This window comes from Uloborus diversus, chromosome 8 (genome assembly GCF_026930045.1).
Source record: "Uloborus diversus isolate 005 chromosome 8, Udiv.v.3.1, whole genome shotgun sequence".
Lineage (NCBI taxonomy): Eukaryota > Metazoa > Arthropoda > Arachnida > Araneae > Uloboridae > Uloborus > Uloborus diversus.
In genome coordinates, this window is record NC_072738.1 from 157517644 (window position 1) to 157532648 (window position 15005).

Here is a 15005-nt window from a genome sequence, read left to right on the forward strand (position 1 = left end):
AGATTCAGCAATCGAATTCTTAACTTTCCTTTTAAATCGTTGCACAGATTTTTTAACTTAATAAAAACAATGATAATCTGAACGTTTTTACTAATCTTTAATGCAAGTGCAAAGCTGAATTTAAAAGATCGGAAGGATTCCTTTAAAAAAGCAATAGAGAGACTAACAACAAATTCAACCTGTAAGAAGTGTGAAAGAACTGTCTTACGCAAACTTTTAAAACATAACCTTAATAAAGGTTACTAAATCATTTGAAGTAACATTTCAGATCACTTACCTTTATTTCAGTTAATCATCAATTCATTGCTTACAGAAAGGTGAAAGGTCAAACATTTTCAGTAACGGTCGTTGAAAAACGTAAAGCAAAACATTGGATTGTTGATTTGAATCTCAATCGCTTAGACTGTAGCGCCACCTAGGTTTTTCTCAGTTGTTCCAGGCCCGGAAGGACCGAAAAAAGCGCGCATTTTTGTCACGGTGGTCCCGATACTTGATTTTTCCAAGAAATGGGTAAAAAACATTAAAATCCTGAAACGTAACGTGGAAATATCCAATAATGTTTCGGAACTGGTTTACAGTGTGAACTGAATATCATATGTATGTACGTAGGGGTTTTTTTTCTCCAATTTTTCTTTTGATAAGAGAAACCTTTCAGTAATGTGCCACGGAACGATTATGTGTATAGTAATGTAATTAATAAACTACCTGATTGTTTCAAAGATATTTTTTACTGTATTTTACTATTTTTCAGGCCATGGAACATCTAGCAGATAAAGACTTAGCAAAATCCATCGGAATTTCAAACTTCAACAGCGAACAAATTCAGAGGGTATACAATGCTGCAAGGATAAAACCTGCTGTGCTTCAGGTAAGACTTATCAGGACCGGGTTTAGATTCGATGCTGCCCTAAACCAGGGTCTCACATTTATTTCAAACTCAATTGCAACTTTTCACACAATTTTTCTTTTTTTTTTTTTCTTTTTTTTTTGTTAAAACAAATTTATTTGGATGTGCTTTTTAGTCCTAATTCTTTTTGAAGTAATTATATTAGCTGCATTTGTTTAAAAGATGTTGTTCTTTATTTGTTCGTTTATTTATTTTTTACGAATCTGTTTCATCAGATGAACGCGGCATATTTTGTTTCTAGAAGTCAGCTTAAAATGTTGGAAAGGTATGTTTTGCGTAATTTGCTTTCTTAACTAATAAAGAGAGCATTGATCAGATACTAGAAAATCGATGTTGGCATACTGGAAAGTAGGCTCGGTTAGTTCTGGACAGAACTAAACAAATTGGAAGTATATGTATATAGGCCTATCGGTTGCGAAAATAGAGCTTTTGCAGGTTAGACGGGGACACGGACACGTTGTATATGATTATTTACTGGTAATGACAGTATATATATATATATATATATATATATATATATATATATATATATATATATATATATATATATATATATATAACCTTCTTTGCTTTGCATATCCACATGCACTACATTACCGCATCATAATGCATCATTTTGAGGAGGAATTAGAAATGTTAAATTCATTTTCAGCATAAAAGAATTCCGTAATGATAGAGCGTGTTCAAATGACAGTTATCTCTGCTTCAAGGACAAAAGGAAGAATACAAAGGATTGTGTCAAAATAGTTTCATGCTGATGCTCGATTCTTTGAGTTGTCTGAAGGACGTCTGCTGCTTAATGTTTTCTTTTTTTATGTCAGGGATCGTCTAGAAATTAAGTTTTGTAACGAAGATAACAAATGCCGATTTGTGATTTGGTAACATCGATTGACTATAAACTCGATAAGCTTGAAATATTTTACAATATTAAGTGGTGCTCATTCCTCCAACCTAGAACGATGGCGTACCCCTTCAAATACTGCAGAGCATCCTTCCGTGAACAAAATAATCCCCCCCCCCCAGAAAGGGGATAAGACCCCGAAAATACCCCCTAAAAATTTAAAAGGTGCAGTCTTATAGCCATGGTTCCTCTTCGTGAGTACTAGGATGGGTGGATTTTGACCTTTTTAAAAAACAAAAAATTGCTTGTGGTGGGAAAGTTGTATTTCGGTAATTAACGTTCGATTTTTTTTTTTTTCTAAATCCAAACATATCGTTCTTAATTTTTACGAAAAAAAAAATATTTTTTGAAATTTTTATGAATAAAGTTCTTGGATCGCCTATCATGAAAATAATTGCATCATAGCCGAGGTAGTACACAAAACATCTATACGTGTCGTAGACGTTTTAAAGTGGCTGTCACAACGTTCACAATCATTTTAAAACGTTCATGAAACGTAGTGTTCCCGGCGTGGTACCAGAAAAGATTTTTTCTTCATGGAAAAGTCATATTCTGATATCGATATCAGACACATTCTGAATCGATCTGACCATTCTCAAACACGAGCTCTGATCCAAAATGGCTGTTACGTGTCTATATAGTGACCTTATTGTTACCTAATGTTAAACTCAAGTACCAAGACTCATATATTAAATGCAATGCAGAAATTTTCACCAATTTTTCAATTCCTACTATTAGCTCACAATCTCCGTATATATATATATATATATATATATATATATATATATATATATATATATATATATATATATATATATATATATGTTGTTCAAATCTTGCAACTCAACTTTCACCCACTTCCTCTGGTAGAATACTTTTGAAATTTGGGATGCGACCTCACACCCGATGACTATGCAACATCCTATAACCAAAATAATTAATTAGCTCTTAATTATTAGTTTATTTCAATTTTAATCAACATTTTTGTATAGATCCTCTAATCTGAGGACGAAGAAATGCTTGTAAAAATTAGAATAAAAGATCTACAGAAACCCTTGTTTTTTCCATCTTAATATATAAAAATCTTCTGTGCATACGTTTTTCACCATAAGGCTTTTAAACGGCTGGACCGATTTTGATCAAATTTTTTGTGTGTAATTAAGTTGTTGCAAGCATGGTTTCAAAGTGCGATGGATCGAATCGGAAACGTTTTTGTTATTTCATTAATTAATTTAAACATTGGACGGCTATATCTCCCAAATGATTAATATTTATTTTAATTTATTGTTGAGCGAGAACTGAAATAAATATTTAACCCGTTGCCCAAGGGACAATAAGAAAGCCAGTTCTGCTTTTTGTAATGAAATTTCCTACTGTGATATGTCAATTGAGAATAAATAAAACGTAGAGAGAGAGAGTGAAGCCTTCATTTCTTAAAAGCAACGATTTTAGGTCCCGAGATATATTTTAAACTAAAGTACTGGTAAAGAAAGTTCACGCAAAACGTGTTTTCTGTTGTCGTAGTTGAACCATGTGACCAGAGGTCGGTGCTTTATGTTTTCCTAACCAAATGATCAGAAAGTACCGTTCCCAGCAACATTTGTTTCTCGGGTCAAATCCATCTGAGTTTTGGAACCAATGTCAAAAATACTTTAATAATAAACTGATTAGTTTAATAATCTTTAAAGGAAAAGATGATGGAATTTAAAGACGAAACAAATTTTATTTTCGTCCAGATAAATTACAACAGGGTTAGTTCTGTACACAAAAGAACAGTGCAGTGGAAGGTCTTTATCTTTGACCTTAATTAGAGAGTGTATTTCGGTGGAAAGAACAAATTAGGCAATATTTGAAGTTTTAAAAGTTTTCCTTCAAAAGATGGGACCGCTAATCGGTTGGAGTTAGCTTTGCTCACTGATTTGCTGGATTACAGTAACGTGGTGGCTTGGCGACTTTGGCTTTAAACAATAGAGTTGCGTGATCATTTGCTTACATTTTAAAGCTACTGTTAATGTAATTTATTGCGTTTTTTGTTTATTTTGCGAAATATTTCGAATTGCAAAGAATTTTTTTCCGTTTTTAAAGAGTGTTTCGTTACTTTGAAGAATGTATTTACTTTACATCGGAAGGGGGGGGGTGATTTTCGCTTATTCAGAGAACTGTTTTTGCCTTTATCATTTTTTTAAACGATATTCTTTCGATTTTTTTTAATTCTTTTTCATATGGAAGATATTGCAGCAGGATTTTCCGTTTGTTCTACATGGGTAGTTAGTTTTTTACTCTTAATATCTGAGAACGCTTCTTATCCATTGAGTATGGCTGAAGAAACAAACCATCAAGTACGGGAGGAAAAAAAAAGTTAATAAAACAACTGTCCAGTAGGCATTAGAAAAATCAAGTTGTAATAAATGTACGCATTCTGACACCAAGCAGCTTAAAACATTTTCTTTTAACTTATTTTTTTCAACAAAACAGTTCAAACACTTGATAGTTTATTGAAGTTTTTTAACTTTTCAATTTACAAAGTTTGAACAGAACAACGTCTGTCGGGTCCTCTAGTATCAGATAAAATTTGTACCAATGTTCCAAGGTAAGTATAACGTGAATTATAATTATTTTTAGCTAATTTCATGCTAAAATGTAGGTATGCCTTCAAATGCTTTTGTTAAAATTTGTATTTGAAGCTTCCATATTAGCATTATCTCCATTCTCCAACTTTTACAGCAATTGCTGTAAATATGGTTTCCACTCACGGGGCGAACCTGACCTAAGGCGGAATTGACTTGGTATTTTATTTTTACATATTGTATTACTTGTTGAGTTGAAAACATTCATGTAAAGATAACATGTTAAAATATTGAGGATAGGACATCGTGGTGCAATTTATCATGTGAATTTCAAATAATTTGAATTACGATGTTCATTGGTGTACGCACGTTATTAACGCTTACTGTTTAAGCTCTGAATGACTTTTCTACAACATTTGTTTTCTTTGTAGTTCTTTAATTTATACTGGAGAGACTTACTTTTGCGCTTATGAAATAAAATTCCTATGAAATTTAAAATTTGGGATTTACTGTTGATTGCTAAGTTTCTCTATCGGCAGTTATTTCACTTGACCAGACGGTAGCGGATCGCTGGGATATCTCCAGTTAGCCCAATGGGATACGCATCTATTAATGACAATGAAAAAAAAAAAAAAACTGTACTTATTCATGCTCCTTCTATTCGCTTTTCATTTGTACTTCATAAATACTTCATCATACATTGATATATTATTGCAGTTTTTAATTCCAAAATATTTCCCATTCTCCAACAGGTGGAGTGCCACGCCTACTTACCACAGTATGAGCTTCATAACTTCTGCAAAAACCTGAACATTGCGTTTACAGCATATTCACCAATCGGAGCTCCTGGCCAACCAGAGTTCAAGTGAGTAACCCCTTGTTTTCCATTAATTAATCAATTCATAACTCGAAAAAAAGAGTGTTCTTAATTAAAATTGAATGTGGGGTTAGTAAAGGGTGATTTTTTTTAGAAGTAGAGAACTTTAGGTTCAAATGAAACACAGTTAAATGTTGTTAATTGCCATGAATGTTGCTTTATTCGAAAGATAATTCTTTGCCGTTTTTATTTAAATATGATTTCTGGCATATGGCCACCTCGGCTGGCTCGGAGAAAGTCCAATTTGAAAGTCCAATTTTCTATCACTTTTTGCAGCAAAGGGGGCCGTAAGTGAGTGATATGTGGCGAATGTTCTCTTCCAAGGCGTCAATTGTCTGTGGCTTATCGGTGCAGACCAGAGACTCCACATAGCCCTACAAAAAGTAGTTCAGCGGTGTTAAATCGCATGATCTTGCAGGCCAATTCACGGGTCCATTACGCGAAATTATTCGTTCACCGAACGTTTCTTTCAATAAATCAATTGTGACACGCGCTGTGTGGCACGTTGCACCGCCTTGTTGTCTATTCATGATGAAATGACAAACCGAACTGAACACAAAACAAGTGACAGGCTATCAAAATGGCACACATATCAAACAGTGTTGCCAACTTAAAGTTCTATACCTCTAAAAAAAAACACCCTTTAGATGGTTGGCGGGCAAAATCGGACAAGATGGTGGGAAGTGGCAATATGCAATTGTAGCTTCAGCCGAGGGTTTCAATTCATGGCCTTAAAAATAAAAAAATGTTTTCTACTCTCCCACTTTTAACAGTACCAAAGTCGACTGTGCACTGTAAAAAAATTCTGAAACGTTACTGGTTGTTTCCGTGGAACGTTTCGTGATTTCAGAGGTTTTCACCTATTTCCCCAAAAATTCAAGTATCTTCGCAAAAAAGTTTCCTGAATTCCTAAAAGATGCACAAATACAGACCTTGCACTGGTGTGAAAAATATTTTTTGCTACCAGTTTAAATATTGACGGAGCGTGTTTATTAAGTTTATCGGCTTGAGATTGTTTACGGCCCGTCCGGGCCGACTAAGCTTCCAATGGGAGCAAATGGCTCACTGTATAGCTACAGCTTTGCGAGCCAGGAATTGCAGGCATGGATTATGCTTGGTTCCCGCTTGGCAATTTTCGCGTAGCTTGGCCGTGGGTGCTCTAATATTTCTGGAGCTTTCTTGGTAAATCAGGAAGGTTCTAATCTAATAACTGAAACCTTTTAATTTTTCTAGAAGGTTCACGACTGGCTTTGATAGGGGAGATTTCTTAATTTTTCAGAAAGGTTACTGACTTTTATCGGAAAACGTTCCTGGTTTTTGTAAGATATGTTACTGGCATAAATTGGGCACATCAGCTGCCTATTTTTTTCCAGGAACGTTTCTGAATCGTTTTTACAGTGTGTGCAAGCTCACTCAAATGCGTACGGGTAAGGCTCCTAGGGTGCTGCTGAAAGTGACGTAACAAAATAGCTGTATTTGAAAAAAAAAAAAAAAAAAAAAAAAACCGTGGCTTTTTTTTTAATAGATGTCATGGTTGACGAATTTTTACTTTTTCAAAAAAGGTCAGTTCAGTTTATTTATGCTAGCTTTCATTATAAAGGGAACATTACTTCTTTTTTTTTGGAATGTTGTTTGGAACCAATTTACATTAAATTTGCATTATTCTTACAACAACAAACCAAATGTTTTGGGGTACGGCAAAATGGCGTTCCCCCATGTCCACATCAGTACAGCCACTTATTTCCTTAAACACTGTTAATATGACAAAGAAGAAATACTTTAAAACACATTTTGCCAAGAAACAATTTTTAACTATTGTGAAAATGAAAAGGGGGGAAAAAATCTGCCGTCGAAGACTTCGGTTATTGCTGTAGAGATAAAATATGAGGACATCTGCTTTTCTTGAATTTCGCCCTTTTTTTTCCTATTAAAATCTAAGTTGAAGGGACGGCGATGAAAGGGCAAAATGTCAAGGTTAGTTTTCACTGTAAATATATTAGATATTTAGACATGAAGCAGATTGATTGCTCGAAGTGTAACCATAAAATGTTGCTTAACCATTGTGTTGAAAATGGGAAGAACAACAAAAAAAATTTTAAAAATATAAATTTAAGTCTAAAAGCTCGTTTGTTAACTGCTGTGAAATATTGAAAAATAATTCAATGCATACATCCGCATATAATTTAATATGACGAATGCATTTTATCCATTTTGGTGTAGTTCAGCAAAATGTAACATTTTTGAAACACTAATTATTAAAGAACTACATCCGAACCTTAATTCAGTACCATAACCTATCTGCCTTCCATTGTCAAATGATTGGCACATGTTTAAATCATGAGTCACTTATACCTTTTTTTTTTTAATCTCTACATAGTATAAAATGAAGTCTCCAAAAAGCGTCTGTGTGTTTGAACTCTTAAAACTCGAGAACTACCCGGCCGATTTTGCTGAAATTTTCACAATTTGTTCCTTCAAGCTCTGAGAAGGTTTGCAGGCCAGTTCGAAAAAAATTCGATGAATGTTTCTTTTTTTATTCCAATTTAAACCCAATTTTCACTTAAATTCTCGAATATTGGAGTGAAAAATTACTTGCACATATTAATATTACATATCGTTGGAAAGAGTAGAATTTTCCGCGTTCTACGCAATTTGTTTCAATGCTCTAACTTACTTACGGCGGGAGTTATTTGCATTTTTAGCTCGAATTTGTTAGGCTTAGCTGAAATTTAGGCACTACTTTCTTCATTAAATCTATCAATAAAAAGCGAAGGAATTGTCCCACAATTTTCTTTTTGACACCATTCAAAAGAGCTGCTTTTTTTACTCCAGATATAACTCGACCTATGGTCAGAAGCTGAACCCGCTATCTCCATTAGAAAAAAAAGTTACAAGCGAATTAAATGAAGTTCAAAGATCTGTTCTCTATTCAAGTTTTTAACCATTTTATTTTGCGTTTCCACGGTAACGCTTTTTGAATCCGTTGTTCATTTCAATCTTTCTCATTTTCAATTCTTAAACTTAATTTTATTTTCTGTTTCCATGGTTACTCTTTTTAAATCCATCTATCTCATTTTGTTTTAATTTCTTAAAAGTATTTTAATATCTGTCGTCATTGTTTAGAGGGGAAATTTTGCATGATGGTTTTTTTTTTCTTTTACTTATACCTGATTGTTGAATATACGTAACTTGACAAAATTTTGGTTTCTAAGTAGACCGGGCAAAGCCGGGCAACGCAGCCTTCATTTTGTGACCGTATCTATAATACTTTTCATTGAACAGAAACAGGGACACTCAAGAACACAGGTTGCTGGAGGACCCCAAGTTAAAGCCTATCTGCGAGAAGTATGGAAAATCTCCTGCACAAGTAAGAAAAACACTTGATTTTATCGTGATGTTTAAACACTGCAAAGTCTAATAAATAATTCCTATATAATGCCTTCGGAGGAAAAGATAGACTTGATGCAAACAAAGAAACATGCCGTTTGGCAATTTCAATCACGTGTTCGGCTTGCACTGTAAAAATGATTCAGAAACGTTCCTGGAAAATAATGGGCAGCTAATACGCCCAAATTCTGCCAGTAACATATCTAGCAAAAACCAGGAAAGTTTCCTGCTAAAATTTAGTAACCTTCCTGAAAAAACCAGAAATCCTCCCGTTAACAGCTTGATAACCTCCTGATTTAATAGGAACTTTCCACATGTAAACATGGCCAAAGCTAAGCGAGAATTGCAAGTATGTATCAAGCGTTTTACTTGCCTAGAATTCCTGCAATCCAAACTTAATCGCTCCGTCAGGGAGCTTACTCAGTCTGGATGAGCCGTAACCGCGCTGAAGCCGATACACTTATAAATACGCTCAGTTAATCTTTTAACTGGGAGCTAAAAATATTTTTTCACAACAGTGAGAAATCTGCATTCGTGCGACTAGTAGCTATTCAGGAAACTTTTTGACAATGTTATTTGATATTTCCAGGAAGTGGATAAAGACCATTGAAATCCCGAAACGTTACACGAAAATACTCAGTAACGTTTCGGAATTTTTTTACAGTGTGGATAAAAACACATCTGTGCCAAGCAGACGGCAAAAGCGAATTTAATTGGTCGAACTTTTTTTTTAATTCCAGAAAATATCCCCAAAAGTGACGTAGTGCAACCTTTTGGCAACTTGTTTGCTTACTTTTGGTCTATATTTTCTATGAACAAAGTGCAGTGGTAGATTTCATGGTCTTGAACCTAGATTGTAAGGTGGGTCCTGAAAGTAACGTGAGTCCATTGAAAGACATTGTTGTTGTTGTCGTGTGCCAGCAATGCTGGCAATTTGGGGTGCGCTGCTTCACTTTTCCAACTGTACAGTAATTTGGTGTAAAGTCCGACTTCCACAGTACACACATGCCATAAGGACCCGCTTATAGGGTAGGCAACCATTCACAGCATAACAACACTTCACACAAAAGAAGGACAAGGACAGGAGAGAGAAATTACGTCCATGCCCGAGCCGGGATTCGAACAAGGACCTTCCTGTCACAGTCAGACTTCTCTGACCACTAGACAAGGCAGGCGGCATTAAAAGACATTGACCAGACAGTTAAAATACATTAAAACGTTTCAAAATAGACTTATCTTATGTCCCCAACAATATTTCTGACTACATGGAGATATAGTGCCTGGAAGGGGCACTTTTAGGCACTATAATTTAGAGTACGAACAGGCATTTTCATTAATCTTGATTTTGCAAGTAAAGGATTGGCAACATGCTTTGAATAAAATTCCACATATTCGCAGTGGAAATTTTGCCTGTGATGCACTGTAAAAACGATTTAGAAACGTTCCTGGAAAATAATGGGCAGCTGATGTGCCCAATTTCTTCCAGTAACATATCTTACAAAAGCCAGGAACGTTTTCTGCTGAAATTCAGTAACCTTCCTGAAATTATCGTGGATACCTCTTGAAATATTCAGAACTCTTCCCGTTTAAACCCAGTCGTGTCTCTGGAACTTTAGAGTATGATGTAATAGCTTGGTTCTTTCCTGCATTTTCAGGAACGCTTCAAAAGCAGTACGGTAAACATGGCCATAGCTAAGAGAGAATTCCAAGCAAATATCTTGAATGTTACTCGCTTGCAATTCTTGCAAAGCCTCGTAGTCCATAAACTGATTTGCGCCCTTTGGACGCCTTATCAGTCTAGACAGGCCGCAGTCGAACCCAAGCCGATGCAATTTATAAAGACGCTTAGATAATCTTTAAACTGGGAGCTAAAAGTATTTTTTACAGCAATGAGAAATCTGAATTCGTGCGACTTGTAGCAATTCAGAAAACTTTTTGGCAATGATACTTGATTTTTCCAGGAATTGGATAAAAACCACTGAAATCCCGGAGCGTTACACGGAAATACTCGGTAACTTTTCGGAATTTTTTTACAGTGTGATGAACACCTCACTGCAATAAAATGTCGAAACGTTACTGATTATTTCCGTGGAACGTTGTGGGATATATCTCTCTCTCACAGGTTTTCGCCTATTTCCTCGTAAAATCAAGTATCTGCAAACAAATTTCATGTATTTCTTTAAGTTACACGAATGCACTGGTGTGAAAACTATTTCTAGCTACTAGTTTTAAAGATTAAGTGAGTGTATTTATTTAGTGTATCGTTTTTTTTTTCTTTCGAATACAGCCCTTCCAGGTTGACTAAGCTCTCAATGAGAGCGAATAAGTTTTCGGATAACTGCAGCATTGCCGGCAAGGGAGATGCTTAGGCCGTGATTGTAATGATGCTTGTGGAACTCTCTTAGTAGGTTTGGTGAGTTCTAATCTGTTTCTTGACACCTACAGAATTTTCGTTGAAGGTCCTAGACTGATTTTAACTGGTGTATTCACCATATTCTTCGGAAAGATTCAAGGCTAATTTTAGGAACGTCACTGATTTTTACCGCATAACTTTCCTGGTTTTGGCTAGATATGTTACTAGCAGAAATTGGACCCATCAGTTCCCCATTAATTTCCTGGAACGTTTCTGAATCGTTTCTACAGCGCTTTGGTAATGTTTGTTTAAAGGAACGGTTAGTCTATCTAGGGGTGCCCACTAAGGGCAAGGGCGCACCCCCCCTCAATATCGCAGAGACCCCCCAAAGCAAGAGCCCTCCCAAATAAGAACAATACCCCTCAAAACACATTCCCTAAAAAATTTCAATGTCGCAGTCTGCGCCATGACTCCCCCCCCCCCAGGTGGGCTCCCCTGGTCTATTATTCTGTTTTTACAAAGAATTTCTCAAGGGCACACAGAATTTGTGATGCCTGGCTCAGCGTTCAAGCCTGCTCTCGAAAGTCATCTAAACTCAGTTGATGAACATGTGTCAGTCCTAAACACAGTGTCGTTTGAGTGTTCCTTGTATGGCACAGATGTAAAACATTCCAGAAAGTAATGTTCGAGAGAGATAGTGATGCATAATTTGCACGTGCAGGTGTGAGACGAGAACGAGGTTGTTGACCAGCTTCCTTACCGACACTGTAAAAAAATTCCGAAACAGTACTGGTTATTTCCGTGGAACGTTTCGTGATTTCAGAGGTTTTCACCTATTTCCCCAAAAAATCAAGTATCTTCGCAAAAAAGTTTCCTGCATTCCTAAAAGATGCAAGAATGCAGACCTTGCACTGGTGTGAAAAACATTTTTTGCTACCAGTTTAAATATTGACGGAGCGTGTTTATTAAGTACATCGGCTTTAGATTGTTTATGGCCCGTCCAGATTGACTAAGCTTTCCAATCGGAGGAAATACGTCACTGGATAGCTACAGCTTTGCGAGGCAGAAATTGCAGGCAAGGAATATGCGTGGTTCTTGCTTGCAATTTTCGCGTAGCTTGGCCGTCGTTGCTCTAATATTTCTGGAGCTTTCTTGGTAAATCAGGAAGGTTCTAATCAAATAAATTAAACCTATTTAATCTTTCAAGAAGGTTCACGACTGGTTTTAATAGGGGAGATTTCTTAATATTTCAGAAAGGTTACTGACTTTTATCGGAAAACGTTCCTGGTTTTTGCAAGATATGTTACTGGCTGAAATTGGACACATCAGCTGCCTATTATTTTCCAGGAACGTTTCTGAATCCTTTTTACAGTGGAGATTCAATGGTGTCAACAATTTCTCAGCAGCCCTACAGCCCTTACGATGCTCCCTTAACTTCCTCTTGTCCCTCCGATATAAAACTGATATTAAAGGACATTGTTTTGAGACAGTTGACAATATCAAGAAGCCTTTTCCCCGGCTTTGAAGGACATTCCGAAAAACGCCAACTTTAATGTCCTGAAATCTCGTACACTGTAAAAACGATTCATAAACGTTCCTGAAAAATAATGGGCAGCTGATGTGCCCAATTTCTTCCAGTAACATATCTTGCCAAAACCAGAAACGTTTTCCGCTAAAATTCAGTAACCTTCCTGAAATTATCCTGGATGCCTCCTGAAGAACTCTGAAAACTTCCTGTTTAAGGCAGGTTGTGTCACCTGAACTTTAGAGTAAATTTACGCAGATGTAATGTAATAGCGTAGCACCTTCCTGAATTATTAAGGCAGTTCCAAACAGTATTGCAAACATGGCCAAATCTGAAACAGAATTGCATGTAAGTATCAAGAATTTCACTCGCCGACAATTCCTGCAAAGCTACGTAATCCAAGGACTTATTCGTTTTCTCTGGGAACTTCATCAGATTGAACGGACCGTTACTGAACTGAAGTCGACAACACTTTATAAATACGATCACTTAATCTTTAAACTGGGAGCTAAAAATATTTTTCACAACAGTGAAAAGTCTGAATTCCTGCAACTTGTACCAATTAAGGAAACATTTTGACGATGATACTTGATATTTTCAGGAAGTGGATTAAAACCATTGAAATCCCGAAACGTTTCACGAACATACTCAGTAACGTTTCAGATTTTTTTTACAGTGTACGATAGATATATCAATGCAGGAAAAATCTATTTTGAAACCTTTCAATGCTTTTTAACAGTTAGCTCGATAAATGACGTGTAGCAATAGAATAACTGATATTTTATTCCGGACGATGAGCCTTATAAGAAATAGAGTTCCTTTTTTTTTTTTTTTTTTTTTGCAGCAGACAAGGCTCTGCAAGAGATGTCTCACAATATTTTTTTAGACATGAAATTAAAGATAAAGTATCTTACTTTTCCTTTCAGATACTACTTCGTTATCTCACCCAGCGTGGTATAATCGTCATTCCAAAGAGCTCTAACCCGAGGAGGCTAAAGGAAAACATGCAGGTTTGGCTTTCTTTGTTTAATTTCCAGGAATTAGTAACTTGAAGACGAATCCATGGTAATCTTGGTTCATTTTTAATTTTTTCAAACACAAAATCAAATTTGGTTGCTCAATTCACGTTCTCTTGCGAAATGAACGGTGCAGGTGTTTAAAGAAATATGAAGACTTCTATCTTTCTCTTTTATTTGCAGAGATTTTAGAAATGAGTACTATGTGTTCTGGCTCTGCGTAACGAAGTTTTAATTATGCGACTAAGATTTTTTGTTGGGAAGATGTACTTTAATTGAAATTAATTGTTAATTCATGTTGCACACAGTTTATGACTATTCTGTAATCCAATAGGGAAGTTGCAACCTATTAAATGTTCATATTTTGGCTATTGGATATTATTAATTGACCCTCAAAACTAAAAAATTCACCATCGCCGAATTTTGAAACACCGTGGTTAATTTTTAATGAATTTTTAAAAATCCATGCGCAAAAGTGCGCGCTTCTGAAACGTCACGAGACTACGTCACAGGGCGCGAATGGGCAGCCTTCCGCCGGAGATCCCTTGTTTTCGCTAGGAACATTTTGAGCGTGCTGATATTTTTATTTTTAGAAATTCAATAATCCTTTTGAACACACTATGGAGGCCGGATTCGTTAAAGCACAATCTAAATAATCTTCCTCATGTAACATCAATGAGGATATTCGAATATTTCCGAGAGGATGAGAGGTTTAATGTTCCAGAAACGCGAGGAGTTAAATGCGAGGAGATAAGCCTTTTACGCTTCGTCTTCGAAGTCGAATGCGTGACCTTCGGCTTCTCCCCTATCGGAAGAGGGCATGACGTCACTTCCTATGCCATTTGACGTCACAAGAGCTTAAACTTTAAAAATTAATTTAAAAAAAACTACTTGTCGTATCGCAAAAATTTTTTCACCTATGATGTTCAAACATGTTACTCTATCATATAAAAATAAAATTGAAAAATCGAAAACTTCCCTATTAAGGAATGAATAGTAAAAATTCTGCATTTACAATTTGAACGTGAAGCCAAGAGGTAATGGTAGTTAATTCCTTTTTACAAAAATCACGTTTGTTTTCTCCAAACCACGTTCTTTTGAGAAACGAACGTAACATGAGTTTAGCGCTCTTCAGGATTTCCAGGTAATTTACAGAAATGTTTTAAGTGAGTCTTTTGAGATGACGTTCTTTGTTTAGAAGCTAAATGATAAGGCTAGAATTTTGGTAAGGGCATCTTTCAATTAAATTGAGTTGAATGCAATTTAAAACTTAGTTATTTTTTGGAACTGAGGTATGCACGATAAAAAATTTTAGCTTGTAATCAGCATAGTTCAGAATTTATTTTCCTTTTTGAATGAACTGCTATGAAGAAATTATTTTTGAATCATTTATTTTCTCTTCACTGTAAAAAATTCCGAAACGTTACTGAGTATTTTCGTGTAACGTGTCGGGATTTCAATGGTTTTTATCC

The 15005-nt window shown here is 35.7% G+C and overlaps 1 protein-coding gene across 1 annotated transcript in view; it reads left to right on the forward strand.

The window, feature by feature from the left end:
- LOC129227998 (aldo-keto reductase family 1 member A1-like) overlaps positions 1 to 15005 on the forward strand; it is a 150128-nt gene that overhangs the window by 43324 nt on the left and 91799 nt on the right. The window contains exons 5-8 of the mRNA XM_054862626.1: positions 752 to 868; positions 5128 to 5240; positions 8535 to 8619; positions 13444 to 13527. Of these exons, the coding sequence (XP_054718601.1) occupies positions 752 to 868; positions 5128 to 5240; positions 8535 to 8619; positions 13444 to 13527 (399 nt within the window). The remainder of the gene's footprint in view (positions 1 to 751; positions 869 to 5127; positions 5241 to 8534; positions 8620 to 13443; positions 13528 to 15005) is intronic.